We start from the raw sequence: 16,758 nt of genomic DNA, 5'->3' as shown, positions 1-16,758 counted from the left end.
TTCTATCTATGCCTCCATCTTGGCGGGAACTATCCCATTTTTTTCATCAGTACTCTTGGCCCTGTAGTGTTATCTTTTGTTTGATTGTGAGTGACTATAAGCAGTAACTGTGTGTTGTACATCTATAAATTCCTACCCACTCCCACAGTGCCTCCTAAAATATAGTAGATATTTCATAAATCTATTACTTAAGAAAAGTATTGACAAGTTGCATTACTAGTTTTAACTTAGTTTTATTGTTTTAGAATTGAATGATTTCTCTTTCTTTCGATGATATTGCCTGTGCCCTTATTGACGGTTTGTCTTTTCTGGGGAAAACATTCTACATTTTATAATTAGCTTTTATTTCAAAATTTTCTAAAAAGCAAGTGTTATCTTTCTTTTTAATCCATGATATGAGATACATAAATATTGGGTTGGCCAAAAAGTGCATTTGTTTTCTCCCCTTAGATGGCTCTAGTAGCATTTAGTTGTCTTTAACTTCATTCAAAACAATTTGTTAGATTGTGTTGTGACAGCTGTCAAATCAATGTGCACTTAAAAAATCTTACCAAAATTGGTGAATTTTTGTGTAGCCATTTTAATATTAAAGAAGAAAGAAAATATGCAACATTTTTGCATATTATGCTTTATTCAAGAAACGTGAAAACACAGCTGAAATGGAAAGAAAAGATTATTCAGTGTATGGAGAAGGTTCTGTGACTGATAAAAAGTGTCAAAAGTAGTTTGTGAAGTTTCGTCCTGGAGATTTCTCACTACACGTTGCTCCACCATCAGGCAGACCAGTTGAAGTTGATAGCAGTCAAATCCAGACATTAATTGAGAATAATCAGCATTCAACCATATGGGAGATAGCTGAGATACTCAGAATATCCAAATCAATAAAGTTTTGGGTGAAAATAAAAATGTGTCTTTTATTTTACAGAAAAAATGTAATAGACTTTTTAGCCAGCCCAATATTTGTTGAGCTGGGCTTAAAGTTCTTAGATTTGAATACCATGTGGGATACAAGCATTTGACTGCTTCTTTCAGATTTTGATGTACATTTTTGGTTATTAGTCATTTAACAGGAATTTGATGTGGGCAAGGCCACATGCTAGGGGTCACTAGTATTTAGTTAGCATGTAATGAAATATTATGGAAACCATGTGGAAAAATATAAACTTTTAATTAATATTTTTGTCAAGAAAATAGACTACTTGGTTTATTTATTTTTGTCATTATAGGGTAAAGTTCACCTTGAATTAAAACTGAATGAACTGATAACTGAGAATGGAACTGTGTGCCAACAGCTTGTTGTACAGTAAGTATATTTCTTTTACCAAAACCAACTAGAAATAATTCTCCATTTTATATTATTTGAATCTTAAGCCAGCTCTTACTTTAAATAGTTCAGAAACAAAATCACTATGCCATTTCTTTATTAAATTGATTTCCAGTTTATTTTCTTATATCTACTCAGGTTATAGTAAGTCATTAATTGATTTAACCAAAGTTTATTATTGAATGTGAGTTAAATGATAGATATAGGCAATAGGGTGTTATAGGATCACAGATAAGTGTGTCTAACTACCTGGCAGGAGGGAGGTGGGAAGGCTTCCTAGTAGAGTTCTTCTGGGAACTAGGATGATACCACAGAGAGCACTGGGGACCTTGAGACTAAAAAACTGCTTACTTTGAGATTACCGGTGTTGATTCTCACCTACTTGGAATTCCTTTTTTTCTCTTTTGCCTTCAGGTCATTTTTTTTCACCCAGCCTAACCTTCTGACTGTTCTGGAAGTCTGTTCTTGCTCAATCCCTTATCTTTTCCTTCCTACCCAGATCCTCCCTCTGTGTTGTCAACAAACGGCCCAATATCCCTGACTTCTTCTGAATGTTTTCTCTGTCTTTGTCATGACTAATATCTGAGTGTCCTTTGAGATAGTTTCCTCTCCTGCGTTCTCAACCAGAGGCTGTTTTTTAAAGTACCACATACTTCAGAGCCAGAGAGTAAGATAAATGTTACTCTCCTATTGCTTCTCCAGACTATGATTTATTCTGTTAATTATGAGCACCCCAGCTCCTTTGAGGCATCTTCACTCTACAGAAATACATATATTTATACTTATGTATTTTAATATATACACTAAGTACCACATATAATTTACTTAGTTAACTTTCTCTGAACTCTTTTCAAAGGTTACATATGAGTATATCATGACCCTTAGTTATATCAGTGCTTATTTCCTAAGAATAAATGTACTCTCTTAAGTAACTGTAGTAGAGTTACCAAACTCAGGAAATACAACATTGTTAAAGTAAAAATATAACCTATAGTTATTATATTCAGTACATTAACCCATAGTTACTATATTTTACTTTGGTCACCTGTCCCAGTAAAGACCTTTAGGACATTCTGTTTCTCTCCAGGAAAGAATTTAGTTCAAGAGCACATATTGCATTTGTTGTCAGGTCTCCTTAATCATCTTAACCTGTGCTTGTTTTTAGCTTTTTTTTTGTCTGTCTTTCTTGGTATTAAGATTTTTGAAGACTACAAACTAGTTACTTTTCAATTTGGATTTCCCTACTAAAAATAGTTAAAGGTGTGTTTGCAGGTTCTCCCCCTAGACTGACAACATATAATGAAAATATCTGGATTAGTCCCACTCCCTCCTTTGCTCAGTTTTGTTGTTATACATTTGAAATATAACTAGTTGGAATGGGTTGGTTTGTTTGTATTCAGTTTTATGTTTCCCCCATCCTTGTTGGTTTACATTTATTTTTTGAATATGAAGAATATTATTAGCATGACTTCAAAAATCCAAAGTATAACAAACAGCATTATTCACAATAGCATTATATGTGTTTAGTCCCTGCTCCCTGTACCTTGATTTCTATCCTTATAGTCTTGCCTTTTCTAAAATGTCATATGAACTGATTCATATAATATATAGTCTTTTGTGTCTGGCTTCTTTCACTAAGTTAACATAATGCTTTTGAAATTCATCTACATTGTAGCATATATCAGTAGTTTAACCTTTCTTAGGTATTTCCTTTTTCTTCCTTGTCATAACTTGATGGATACTGTTATTCTCATTTTCCAAAAGAGAAAATTATATACAGATTAATTTAATAAGCCCAAGTTCATGTAGGGAGTGATAGAGTCTACATTTGAACTGTGGTGGTTTGATTTTATTTATAAACATTTTTTTCATTTGAGATAATGATAGATTTATAAGAAATTGGAAACTACAGAGGGGTCTTGAGTTTCCCTCGGTGCTTACATCTTACATAATTATAATACAATATAGAAACCAAGAAATTGGCACTGTACAATATGCAGTGTATTATGTATCATTTCATCACATGTATAGATCTGTGTAAACTCCACCACAATCAAAATACAGAACTATTCTATCACTATAAACATCTTTCTCATATGACTTCTTTATAGTCGTATCCACTCCTTTCCCCACCACCATCCCTAACCTTTGGCAACTTCTAATCTGTCTCCACATCTAAAGTTTTGTCATTTCACAGATGTTACATAAATGGAACCTTCTAAGTATGTGACCTTTGATACTGGCTTTTTTCAGTCACATTCTTCCAATTGTTGTGTGAGTTTCTTATGGATAGAATGTAGTTGGGTCACTTTTTAAATCTATTCTGCTAAGCTCTGTCTTATTTACTTAGTGTATACCACATATTTTAAATGTAATTATTGACATCTTAGGCGTAAATTGGTTGTCTTATTTTTTGTGTGTTTTCTTTTTCCTTGGGTTACTTGAACATTTTTTAGAATTTCATTTTGATTTATTTCTAGTGTTTTTCAATCTATAGTGTATTTCTTTGTATAGTTCTTTTAGTGGCTGCTTTAGGTATTACATTGTACATGTATAACATCAGTCTACTGGTGTTGACATTTTACCAGTTAGAATAAAGTGTAGAAATCTTACTTTCTTTTAAATCCTTTTAAAATTCTCCACTTGTAATACAATTGTCTTAAATGTTTCTTCTACATAACCTTGAGAACCACATCAGTTTTATAATTTTTGTTTCAGCCATTTAACAAAAGTTAGAAAGTTGTATTTGCCCATATTTTGATCTTTTCTCATTCTTTCTTCTTCCTATCATTTTGCGATTCCTTCTTTTATCACTATCTTTTTTAAAAAGATTTTATTTATTTTCAGAGAGAAGGGAGGGGAAGGAGAAAGAGAGGGAGAGAAACATAAATGTGTGGTTGCCTCTGACATGCACCCCCTACTGAGGACCCGGCCCACAATCCAGGCACCCTTTGGTTCACAGGCTGGCACTCAGTCCACTGAGCCTTTCCAGCCAGGGCACTATCTTTACGTTTAGAGAATTTCCTCTTTTTCTTTTAGGGTAGGTGTACTGGTGATACTTTCTCTTGGTTTTCCTTCATTTGAGAATGTTTTGATTTTTTTCTTCATTCTAGAAGGATATTTTCATTGGATATAGAATTTTTGATTGACAGTTCTTAAAAAAAAGAAAAATGTACCATTTCCTTCTGGCCTCATGGTTTTTGATGAGAAATCTACTCTCAGTCCTTTTGTTTTTTTCTATGCAGATAATGTTCTCTTTCTCTCAGGCTACTTTCAAAATTTTTTCTTTGTTAGCTTTCCGTGTGTTTTAACTTGACTGCAGTATATAGCTTGGCATAGATTTCTTTCAGTTTATACTGTTTAGCATCCATCCAGCCTCTTAAATATAAAATATGTCTTTTTGCCACATTTGGGGTATTTTCAACCATTATTTCTTCTTATACTTTATCAGCTTTACCATCCTTCTTTCCTTTTTGAGACTTTAGTGGCTTGAATGTTAGATACTCTGTTATAGTCCCACAGCTTCCAGAGGCTCTGATCTTTTTCCCCCCAAGTCTATTTTTCCTCTGTTTTTGATTTTGGGTAATTTTTATTGCTCTGTCTCCTAGCTCACTGTTTTCTTCCTCCATCCTCTTCATTCTGATGTGAACCCATTTATGAAGGTGTTTTTGGGTTTTTTGGGTTGGGTTTTTGGTTTGTTGTTTTTTTTTTGGTTATTCTATTTTTGAGTTCTAAAATTTCCATTATGTTTTTCATATCTTTTATTTCTTTGGTGAGAATTTCTCTTTTTTGCTGAAACTTTGTTTTTTTAAATTTATTTCAAACGTTCATAATTTCTTATTAAATCATTTTTACCATGGCTGCTTTTATATTCTTGCCAGATAATTTCAACATCTATGTTATCTCACTGTTGGCATCTGCTGATTGTCTTTTCTCATTAAAGTTGAAGATCATTTAATTTTTTTTTTGGTATGATGAGTGGTTTTCAATTCTATTCTGGACATTTTGGGTATTATGAGACTCTGCATCTCATTTAAATCTTCTGTTTTAGCCAGATGTCTCTGACACTCTGCTGGTGGTGTAAGAGGAATACTTACTCATTCTTATCAGGTAGAGGTAGAAGTTCAGGTTCCTGACTTCACATCTGTTGATATTCCTTGAGCAGTGTTGTTTATGCTGAATGGAGTGGTAGGTGAGGCTGCCCTTAGTTCTCGCCTGTGCCCGCTCTCTCTGGGATAGGGAGAAGTGCCTCGTTATTCTTCTGTGCCCTCCGCCGACACCATTGTTGGGAGGAATCAGTTACCCTTGCCTTCCCACTCAGCCCTCTCCGATACCACCCGGCACGGGATTGGGGATAGTGCCTTATTGCTACTAGGTGGGGATGGAAAGCTAGGTTCCCCATGTGGTTTCTGCGGACACCATGAGGGGAGGAGCTTATTACAGCCTGCTGAAGTCTAGATTCTCTCCTCAATTTTTGGCCTTTGTTGGTGGGGTAAGGAGGGAGCCACAGCTTTTCTCGTGGTGTTTGATGGGAGTAGATGGTTATTGTCTGAAAGTGGTTTCTGTCTTGCTAAGTTGCCTAGTTCCTGGTCCTTTGGCTGCAGAGAGTTGGGTTTCTCTCAGGGCATTTTTTGTTTATAACCAATGGTGTTTCTGGGTTGGTAGCTTCTCTGCTACTCAGCCAGGGTTATAATAAAGTACAGTATTCCCCCTTATCAGTGGTTTTGCTTTCTGTGGTTTTGGATACCCACTTTCAACCACAGTTCATGAATATTCAATAGAAAATTTCAGAAATAAATGATTTTTAAGTTTTAAATTACACACAGTTCTGAGTAGTATGGTGAAATTTCATACCATCCTGCTCCACCCAGCTCAGAAATGTGAATCATCCCTTTGTCCACTGTATGTGCTACCCACCCGTTAGTCACCTAGTAGCTGTCTCCGTTATCAGATCAACTGACTCAATATTGCAGTGCTTATGTCCAAGTAACCCTCATTTTATTCAATGGCCCCCAAAGCACAAGAGTAGTAATGCTGGCAATTTTGATGTACCAGAGAGAATTCTTAAAGCACTTTCTTTAAGTGAAAAGGTGAAAGTTCTATACTTAATAAGGAAAGGAAAAAATTGTATGCTGAGGTTGCTAAGATCCACAGTAAGAACGAATCTTCTGTGAAGTTGTGAAGAAGGCAAAATAAATACATGCTAGTTTAAGAAGAGACAGACCACATTTATATAACTTTTATTACAGTATTTGGTTAAAATGGTTCTATTTTATTATTGTTGATAACCTCTTGCCTAATGCATAAATTAATCTTTATCATAGGTAGGTATGTATAGAACAAAACAGTACATATAGGGTTCAGTATTAGCCATGGTTTCGGGCATCTGCTGGGGGTCTTGCAATGTGTCCCTCATGGATCAAGGCAGAGGTGAGGGGGTGGTGGGCTGCTATTTAAAGAAAGCCTAGGGAGCTTATTGCTGTATCTTTTCTTGGGTCCCAAGATTTCTACTTGGTTAATCTTCTCTTCACCTTTCAGAGTTTTCTTGTGTTATTTTTATATATAATGTTCAGAGTTTTCAGCTATACTTAGGAAGAGGAATAGGGAGGCATGCATCTACCCCATCTTGTCCTAGAACTGATAACCAGTTCATTTCTTTTTACTTATGAGTAGTATTCTATTGTATGGAATTTGTTTGTTCATTCTCCAGCTTATGGATATTTAAAATGTTTTCAGTTTGAGACTGTTATAAAGAAAGCTGCTATAAATGTTTACAAACAGGTTTTTATGTGAACATATGCTTGTCCATATTATTTTCTTTTTTCTCTTCTTTTTCACTTAAGCCTCCATTGTCCATACTCACTCACTTATAGCAACAGAACACCAATAGTAGCCTTATGGAATTTATTGTTTCTTTCTCAACTTGAAAGATATTTTGAAGCTTGTGGTATTCTGTTTTTTTAGTAACACTTGAAGGCATTTTTCCAAGTGTTGTTTGCTTTGTTCTCCTTGCTAAACTTAAAAGTTAGGGGATAATGTATGGAACGATTCTAATTTTATTTATTTTTTTAAAGATTTTATTTATTTTTAGAGAGGGGGAAAGGGAGGGAGAGAAGCATCACTGTGGTTGCCTCTCACGCACCTCCTACTGGCCTGGAACCCAGGGGTGACCCTTTGGTTCACAGGCGGGCACTCAATCCACTGAGCCACACCAGCCAGGGTGAAAACTGCCTATTTTAGCAAATGCTATTATCCTGCAGACCTAGAAGCTCTGCACTGGAGCCTTTCTTGTATGTCAGTAAGACCATGATCCACTGGTCTTTACCACCTTCTTCACCTTCTTTCCCAGTCCTACCTTCACTTCCCTTTACATCTTTTTTTTAATCATCTGTCACTGTAATCATTTTCTTGCAGGTTTTCCTAAATCTTCTGCTTTTCTCTTTATCCCTCTTACTTATCTGAAAAAATCCTAATATGAATGAACTTAACCTCTGTCTGCCTCTGTATTCAATCTGAATATTGATGGAGAAAAAAATCACACAGACTGATTTTACTTTACATTCATGACTACAACCTTACATGGGTACTTATAACTGTCCTGGAGTTCTGCTGTGCTTCTCCAAATGCACCAGCGAGATTTTCCATTCCTACAGACTGTAAATTGGTCACGTCTTCCTGAATACAAATCTGTAAACCTGTATTGGCACCCATCTTTTTGTCCTTACGTTATAGTAGGAGCGGTGCTAATATATTAATATTGGAAGTGAATATTTCCATCTGAGCTCTGGATTCCATTTGTTTTCCTACTCAAAAACTTTGCTCCTTCAGATATCCCTTCTTCCATTTCATCCACTTTACCCTCTCTTTTAGATTGTTATCATCATCCTAAAAGATATACCTCTCAAGACCTCATCCCTATCCCTCTCTCCCAGCTACCATCCCCATTTCTCTGTTGTCCTTTGAAGACAGACTTCTCAAGTTAAAATGGTTCAATAAATATAAATGTGCGTGTGTGTACACACTTGCTACGTTCACTGAGAAGGCCTAGAAACAGTGTTACCCCGACAGCATTGAGTATACTTAGCACCCATATATTGGTTTCTAAATATCATTCCCTAATCAGCAATATCGGATAGATCTTTCTGTGGTGATGAAAATGTTTTGTACCTTAACTGTCCAATACAGTAGCCACTAGGGATTGAAAACTTGAACTATGGCTAGTGCTACTAAAAAATTGAATTTTTAATTTTGTCTGATTTTAATTAAATTTAAATAACAACAAGTGGCTAATGACTACAGTATTAGACAGAGCTGCTCTAATAAAAAGAAACTGGGCTTCTTTTTAGCGGTAGCTGATTTTAAGGCTTGGGCAGAGAAAATACAAGATGAGCCCAGAGCATCTATGGAGAAAGTAAAGAAGTGCTTAAAAAATAATGAGGGCATGTAGAAAGGACTTTGAAGCCAACTTGAATGAGCTCTCAGATACCCAAGTCTGAGATCATTTTCGCATCAAAATGAGTAACGATAATGATGGATTAAAGCCTGTAGAATAAAATAAATATCTGTGAGTCGGTGCTGCTATAAACAAATAAATACATGTGGGGGAGAAAGGACTGCTTTTCTTTATAACAGAATTTTAATTAATGAATGTAGGACAAATGGTAGAAATATAAATCATCGTCGGCAAACACTACGATAATGATCAGCGCAGGGACAAATCACCTATAGTTGCTAAAATAAGTGAGCATAAGTATGATGACAAACAACATAGTTTTGAAGAATATCCACGCGAGATGTCTGATAGATACCACCTTAACTGAGTGATCAAAGTTAATGTCACCTGTAATGAGATAAAAGCAGTGCCTGCTTGTATGATGAATTGCACAAGACACCAAGATGCATAATTTCAATCTAATCATGAGCCAAGCATCAGACAAATTCAAATTAAGGAATATTTTACAAAAGAACTGGCTATAATACTGGCAAAATCATGGGGCAGAGAAGGAAAACAAAGGAACTGTTTTAGGAAGACATGACGACTGAATGAAATATGAGATCCTGTATTACATTGTGGACTAGAGAAAGGACATAGGTGAAATTGGAATAAGGTCTGTAGAGTAGTTAATATTGTTATTAACTAATACTGTGTCATTAGTTTTCTGTTTCTATAAATCTACTTTGGTTACAGAAAATGTTAACATTGGGCCCTGGCCAGGTGGCTCAGTTGGTTGGAACATCATCCCAATGCACCAAAAGGTTGCAGGTTCAATGACCAGTTCAGGTACATACTTAGGTTGCAGGTTCTGTCATCATTGCTTCTTTCTCTCGCTGTCTGTCTCTTTCTCTTGGTCTCTCTTCCTCACCTCCTCTCTCCCCTCCCCCTCTCCTTCCCTCTCTGCCCCCCTCTCTTCCTTTCTTTCTAAAATCAGCAAACATATACTCGGGTGAGGATTTTTTTTAATGTTAACGTTGAGCAATGGGTATATAGAAACTCTATATTATTTTTACAACTTTTTGAAAGTCAGAAATTATCTCAAAAAAGCTTTTAAAATTTGTTTATTCACACCTTGTGCATTCAACTCAGGTTTTTTCAACCCTAAGCTCCAAATTCATATGTCCACCTGTTTTTTGGCAGCTTCATTGATGTCTCACAACAATGCAATTTAACACATTTAAAACTGAAGTATTGATTGTCCTATCTGTTCAGCTCCGCCCCCACAGCCTTAGCAAATGGTTCCACCATCCATCTAATGCTCCAGCCAGAATTCCGCAAGTCATTTAAAATCTCTCTCCACACACTGGATCCATTTCTTATTTATTCTATAAAATATTTTTTGGACTTTCTAATTTTTAGTAATAGCTACTAAAAATTATTTTAAACTACCAACCATTTCTTAACTATTTCAGTGGGCTCTTAGCTGTTCTTCCACTCTGCAATTCATTTTCTTTATAATGACCTAGTGTAAGCTTTTAAAATGAATTAAATCATGTCATTACCCTGTTCAAACACTTAGTGATTTTCCATCGCATTTAGAATAAAGTACAAGTCCCTTATCTTGGCTCACAAGATCTAGCGTGTTCTGACCCTGCCTGCCTCTCTGAGTTCATCTTGTGGCATGCCTCGTCTTGTCCATATGCTTGCTGGCCTTCTCTGAATTCCTCAAATGTGACATACTCTTCCACTTCAAAGCTCTCTGTGTCTGCTGATCTTTTTGCTTGGAATGCCCTGGGGACCATTCTTTTTCTATCTGGTTCCTTCTCATTCTTCAAATTTCAGCTTGAATACTTATTCTAAACTAGGGCATTCTGTTCTTCTTTCATAACATTGCTCTTTGCCATTACTATTTTTTTATTGCTTGTCATCTATTTCTTCAAGTAGATTTTAAGCTCCATGAGGTCTTCGACCATGTTTGTCTTATTCACCTTATCACCCCACTGCCTGACACTTAATAGGCATTAAATAAATCTTTGAAACAACTAAATGAACAAAGAAGGTAACATTTGTCTTAAAGGAGAAATAGAAAGTAGCTAGCGTAGAAAAAGTCAGATTTTTCTTTTCTCCAGAAGCAAGCAAAAAATACGCAAAAGTATGGAGACAAGAAATAGGATGGTGAGTGTTAAATAGAAGCAGTTTGATGTTACTTTGTGTATGAAGTTTGAGTCAAAGATTGGTCAGAAATTGATGAAATAGGCTGGAGCTCGATCTTGGAGGCTATTATGTACTGTATGAGCTTATGAAACTTACATGAAGTTATGAAACTATTGGAAGGCTTTAGACAGTACAGTAATATGGACAAACCGCGTTTTAGAAATATCAGATTTGTGACAGTAGTTAAGTATAGAAACTAGCAGGTGAATTTCAAAGGCGTTGGGGCGATCCAAGTGAACAATGATGGATTCTGCACCAGAACAATAGTTACAGGTACGAGAAAAGAGGGCAGAAGAAGAAATATTTAAATAGTAGAATCACCAAAACTTACTAATTAGATATAGAAAGTAAGGAAGAAAAAGGATTTCAGTGTGTTTCCTAGATTTCTAGATTGGATGGTGGTGTTTGCAACAAAAGGAAAATGCTGAAGGAGGTGGAGTTACTTTAATAAGTGGTAGTGAGTTCAATTTTAGCTGCTCCTGAACATCTAGGTAGGGATTTCCATCAGGCATTTGGGTATAAAAATGTAAAATTCTGGGGAGATCTCATATGGAAATGCAAAGATAATGGTAGTTTAGCCAAAAGAATAGATAGATAGAAATAGGCTGAAAGGGAGTTATCTAGTCTAAAGAGAGCAGTTGATGAGAACAGATTCAGCAGAAGAGGTAGAATAGTTAGCTTAGTATGTGAGGAAAACATGAAGTTGATAGATGATATGAGGAACATTAGGAGGGTGAGGGCCCAGGAAACAAAGACAGAAGAGGGTTTCAAGGAGAGAGTGATTCAAAGTATTGCATGTACCCAAGAAGTCTAATAAGAAGAGCCCTGAAAAAATATGGGTAGTATTTGACACTCAGGGGACCGTAATGAGGGGAGTTTCCATAGGATGGTAAATGTAGAAAAAAACAGATTTCAGTAGGGTGCAGAGTGAAGGGTAGATAAAAAAATTTGGAGAGAAAAACAGACTAATTAGGTAGGTATAGAGTGACATGAGGTCCAGGCTGTGAATTTTACATGAGAAACAGGCAGAGAGAGAAGAGCAGAGGGAGAGGTTAAATATACGGTTGGTTGTTGCTAGGATATAGAAGTTTACAAAAAATTGCACCCTGCAATCGTTTTACATTTACTTGTTAATTCTACTAGATTTTTTATATATACCATAGGATTTTGTACATAGACAATCATGTCCTCTATGAATGGTTTTATTTCTTCTTTTTCAGTCTATGTGGATAACTTATATTTCTGTTTCTTGCCTCATTGCACTGACTAGGACCTTCAGTATAATGTTGAATAGAAATGTGAGAGCAAATGTCCTTGTCTTATACCTTATCTTAGGGGGGAAGCATTCAGTTTTTATAATTATACTGTTAGTAGTTTTATATTAGATTGAGAAAGTTCCCTTCTGTTCCTAATAAATATATGTATTTATATAATTTATTCTTTACATGATTAGTGCAAGAATTTATCAGTGAAACCATCTGGACCTGAAGTGTTTTTGTTTTATTTGTTGGTAGGAAAGTTTTTAACCAGGAATTCAGTTTCTTTAAGAGATACATAGCTATTTAGATATTTTAAAAAGTGATCTTTGGTAGTTTGTATCTTTCAAGGAATTTGACCTTTTAATCTAAATTGTTCAGTTCTTTAGCATAAAGTTGTTCAAGTTATTATTCCCTTTTCCCTTTAATATCTATAGACTTTGCCCTGGCTGGTGCAGCTTAGTGGATTTATTGCTGGCCTGCAAACTGAAAGGTTGCTGGTTCGATTCCCAGTGAGGGCACATGTCTGGATTGTGGGCCAGTCCCTGGTTGGAGGCATGTTAGAGGCAACCAATGGATGTATCTATTGCACGTCAATGTTTTTCTTTCTCTCTTTTCCTCTCTTCCCCTCTCTCTAAAGATAAATAAATAATATCTTTTAAAAAATCTTTAAAAATTATCTGTAGACTTTATAGTAATGTCATGTTGCTCATTCCTAATATCGATAATCTGTGTCTTTCCTCTTTTTCCCCCTAATCAGTCTAGCTGCAGGCGTGTACACGCCTGCAGCCCACAGGCCACATGTAGCCCAGGATGGCTATGATTGTGGCCCAGCACAAAATTGTAAATTTACTTAAAACATTATGAGATTTTTTGTGACTTTCTGTAGTAGTGTATTTAATATGTGGCCCAAGACAACTCTTCGTCTCCCAGTGAGAGAAACACATCAAAGGTTGAACACCCCTGATAGAGGTTTATCAGTTGTAATGGCCTTCTTTTAAAAAAAAAAGCTTTTGATTTCACTGATTTTTGTGTATTTTTTTATTTTCTATTGTTTTTTATTGATTTCCACTCTTCATTACTTTTGATTACTTTAAGTTCAATTTGCTCTTCTTTTTTAATTTTCTTGTGATGTTGGCTGAGGTTAGTAATTAAAAATCTTTTTACTTTCCTAATATAGTTATTTAGGTCTATCCATTGTCTAAGTACTATTTTAGCTATATTTCAAAAATTTTAATAGGAATTTTAATTTTCATTCAGTTCAAAATACTTTATAATTTTTATTTTGTTTCATTTTTCAACCTATGGATTAGTTAGAGTTAAGTTATTTTGTTTCCAAATATTTGAGAGTTTTTCAGGGGTTTTTTGTTGGTGGTGAACTCTAATTTAATTCCACTGTTAACATATATTATATGATGTGAGTACTTTCAAATTTACCAAGACTTGTTCTTTGCCCTCAAAGACTATTTTAACTATGTCAGGTCTGTTTCTCCCTGAAGTTCTGTCAGTTTTGACTTCATTTGTTTTGTGACTCTGTTGTTAGGAGCTTAATGTTTAGGATTGTTTTCCTCTTGATAAGTTGAACTCTTCATTGTAATAAAATGACCCTTTTTAACTTTGTTGTGAAATCTACTTTGTCTGATACTCATATAACCACTCTGGTTGACTGTCTTTCTCCTTCCTTTTTTTATGTTACTAATTCAAATTTAATATTATAAAAGTTTTAATATAACTTTCATTTTTATATTTGTATTTCTTTCCTCTTAATTTAACATCTTAATTCCTGGCATTAACATACTTGTCTTTTATATATTATAAGATACAGAAAATAGATTCAGTACGATGCCAATATTACCACCGACAGGTAGGTTAATGTATGAAGTTTAAGACATTTCTCTGTTATTTGTTCTAAGAATACACATCACTCAGGATATAGAGTCAAATATTGTGGTTTAGTCCCTTGAAATTAATTCTTTTTCTTTTTTAGTAGTTTCTCAGGTTTTATTATTAAGGATTGCTAAAGTTTAATTTTACTTCTGAAATGTAAAAGTTTTTATGTTTCCGAAGTCAGAACTTATATAAGATATATTTGGAGAAATATCACATCCATTTCCAATCATGTAGCCTCCCTACACCTATGTTTAAAAGTTTTGGTTTTATTTTTCATTATTTTTGAAAATATAAGTAAATACACATACATACATATATAATATATTTATGTTTCCCACCTGATTCTTACACAGTGTCATCTTCTGCAGCTTCCTCTTTTTTTCACTTAATAATGTATCCTGAAAAATCACTTCATGTCAGAGTAATTAGAGAGTAGAGATGTACCTTATTCTTTTTGACAACTACATAGAATTCTGACATAACAATTTAGTATAGTTTCTCCAGAGTCTACTGGTGGACATTTGCATTGTTATTACCCACGTAATGGGCTTTTTAAAAAATATTAACATAATATATTTTTCCATTCTTTTACTTTTAACCTAATTTTATATTTAAAGTGAATTTCTTGTAGGTAGCATATAATTTTCTTTTTTGTTCAGTCTGAAAAATCTGTTTTTTAATTAGCATGTTTAGACCATTTACACATTTATTTAATATGAGTTTATTGCTGTACCTTTGTGTCAACTAATCTTTTCTTCTGCCACATCTAAACTTTTTAAAATCTTCATTGTATTTTTTTTACATTACCTTGTAGTCTCGTTATTCTAATCTTCTGTTACTCCCACTCAGTGTGTTTTTGTCAGACCTGTGTTTTTCATTTCTAGAGTTCAGATTTTTAATGTCTTCTCTGTCTCTACCAAACATATGAAATATAGTTATAATATCTGCTTTTAATGTCCTTATATACTAATTCTGTCATCTATGTCATTACTGGTCCTGTTGCTACTGACTTTTCTTTCTCATTACGGGTTATATTTTCTTGATTCTTTTGTTTCTGCTTATTTTCTGTTGGATGCTCAGCATTGTGAAGTTGCTGGATATTTTTGTATTGTTCATTGGAAGACAAATTTTTGTATGTCTTCCCATGAATACATACAAAAATATCCAGCAACTTAAGGACTCAGTTAAGTTACCTAGAAACAGTTTGATTCTTACAGGGTTTACTTTTAAGCTTTGTTGGATGGAACAAGAATTAGCCTTTAGTTTAGGGCATATATTTTCCCACTGTTGAGGGAGCACCATGAATTACCAGATTTTGTGTGGTTGTACTGACTTCTTGCTAGTAGTTTGTGGATTTCAGGAATTGTTCCCTTTGACATTTTCAGATGGTTTTTTCCCAAGCCTCAGGTAGCTTCCTCACATGGGTGTGCTTATCAGCATTCAGCCGAAGATTCCTGGTGGATTCTTGTAGCTCTCCAGATGGTTCTTTCTCTGTGTGCAGCTTTCCTCCCCCCAGGCTCTGCCCTGGGGGACTCAAGTCATTTTGGCCTTCCTGGACTGACAGTTCTCCCTCTTCTTCCCAGAAAAACTAGATAGCTATAGGCTAGGACACTTGGAGAGCTGACCTTGTTTATTCCCCCCTCAGATATGGTTATCCTGTGCTCCTGATCTTGTCCTTTTTTAAAAAAAAAGTTTTTTAAGTTGGGAGGGTAAATCCATTTCCTGTCACTCCATTGTAGCTCTATAGAAGTTAACTTTTATAAAGGACACGTGGACAATAACAAGAGGGTGTAGAAACAGGGAGGGAGGTGGGGGGAGCTGGGGTGGCTGGGGGGGGAGACAGAAAACTCTACTTGAACAATTTTTTAAATGTTTAAAAAAGTAAAAAAAAGAAGTTAACTTTAATCTTAAAAATATATGAAAAAGATTCACATTACTCTTTTATAAACTAGTTTGGACTAAATGTATTATTCCTTTGTAATTTCTTTAAAAATGTATTAATATCAAATGCTTTATATGTGATATGTAAACATGTAATATAATTTAGTATGCTGTGATTATTTTCAGTATTTTCTGCTCAGCTATGGTTTATAATATGAAATTGCTTGATTTTACCAACACAGGAGTAGTTGTATCCTGTGTATTAGAAGTATAATATTTCATAATATATATAGCAATAAAGTAATCTGTATATGTAATATTTATTGTTTTTCAGAAAACTCACTTTTTAAACTCTTGCATTTAAAAATTGAGTATTTCTGGTGATATTTATAGACCCATACTTTTGGCTTATAAGTATTGTTTTGGTCTGTGGGTATTATTGTGGAAGTCTTTGTATACTGAACTGCATTTTCTCAGGTTTTTTATACTTCGTAATATCATAGTAAATTTCTGTAAGATTTCTCATAATTAGTGTTTACATGAAATAAGAAGCAGAGTAACACAATATATTCAGGTGCCGTGGGATGCAGGACACTAGACTTTAGAAACAGCGAAGAAAGTAGAAGTTGAGTCTTGGCCCACTTACAAATTTTGTGTTACCTTGTTAGCCTTATTGTATTACTTTCTCACATAACCTTTTTGAGCCTAACTTCTTTTAAATGGCATAATGGCACTCTTTGATACTCTTCTCAAAGGCA

At 34.8% G+C, this 16,758-nt stretch overlaps 1 protein-coding gene across 2 annotated transcripts in view; it reads left to right on the top strand.

Annotated features, from left to right (window-relative positions):
- RASA2 (RAS p21 protein activator 2) overlaps positions 1 to 16,758 on the top strand; it is a 119,872-nt gene that overhangs the window by 53,197 nt on the left and 49,917 nt on the right. For both annotated transcript variants that reach the window (XM_037139388.2, XM_037139389.2), the window contains one exon: positions 1,227 to 1,303. In XM_037139388.2, coding sequence (XP_036995283.2) covers positions 1,227 to 1,303 — 77 coding nt within the window. The remainder of the gene's footprint in view (positions 1 to 1,226; positions 1,304 to 16,758) is intronic.

Source organism: Artibeus jamaicensis, unplaced genomic scaffold (assembly GCF_021234435.1).
Source record: "Artibeus jamaicensis isolate MK-2021 breed Jamaican fruit bat unplaced genomic scaffold, CSHL_Jam_final contig_519, whole genome shotgun sequence".
NCBI lineage: Eukaryota > Metazoa > Chordata > Mammalia > Chiroptera > Phyllostomidae > Artibeus > Artibeus jamaicensis.
Note: the sequence above shows the minus strand (reverse complement) of the source record. Positions and strands in the feature narration are given on the sequence as shown.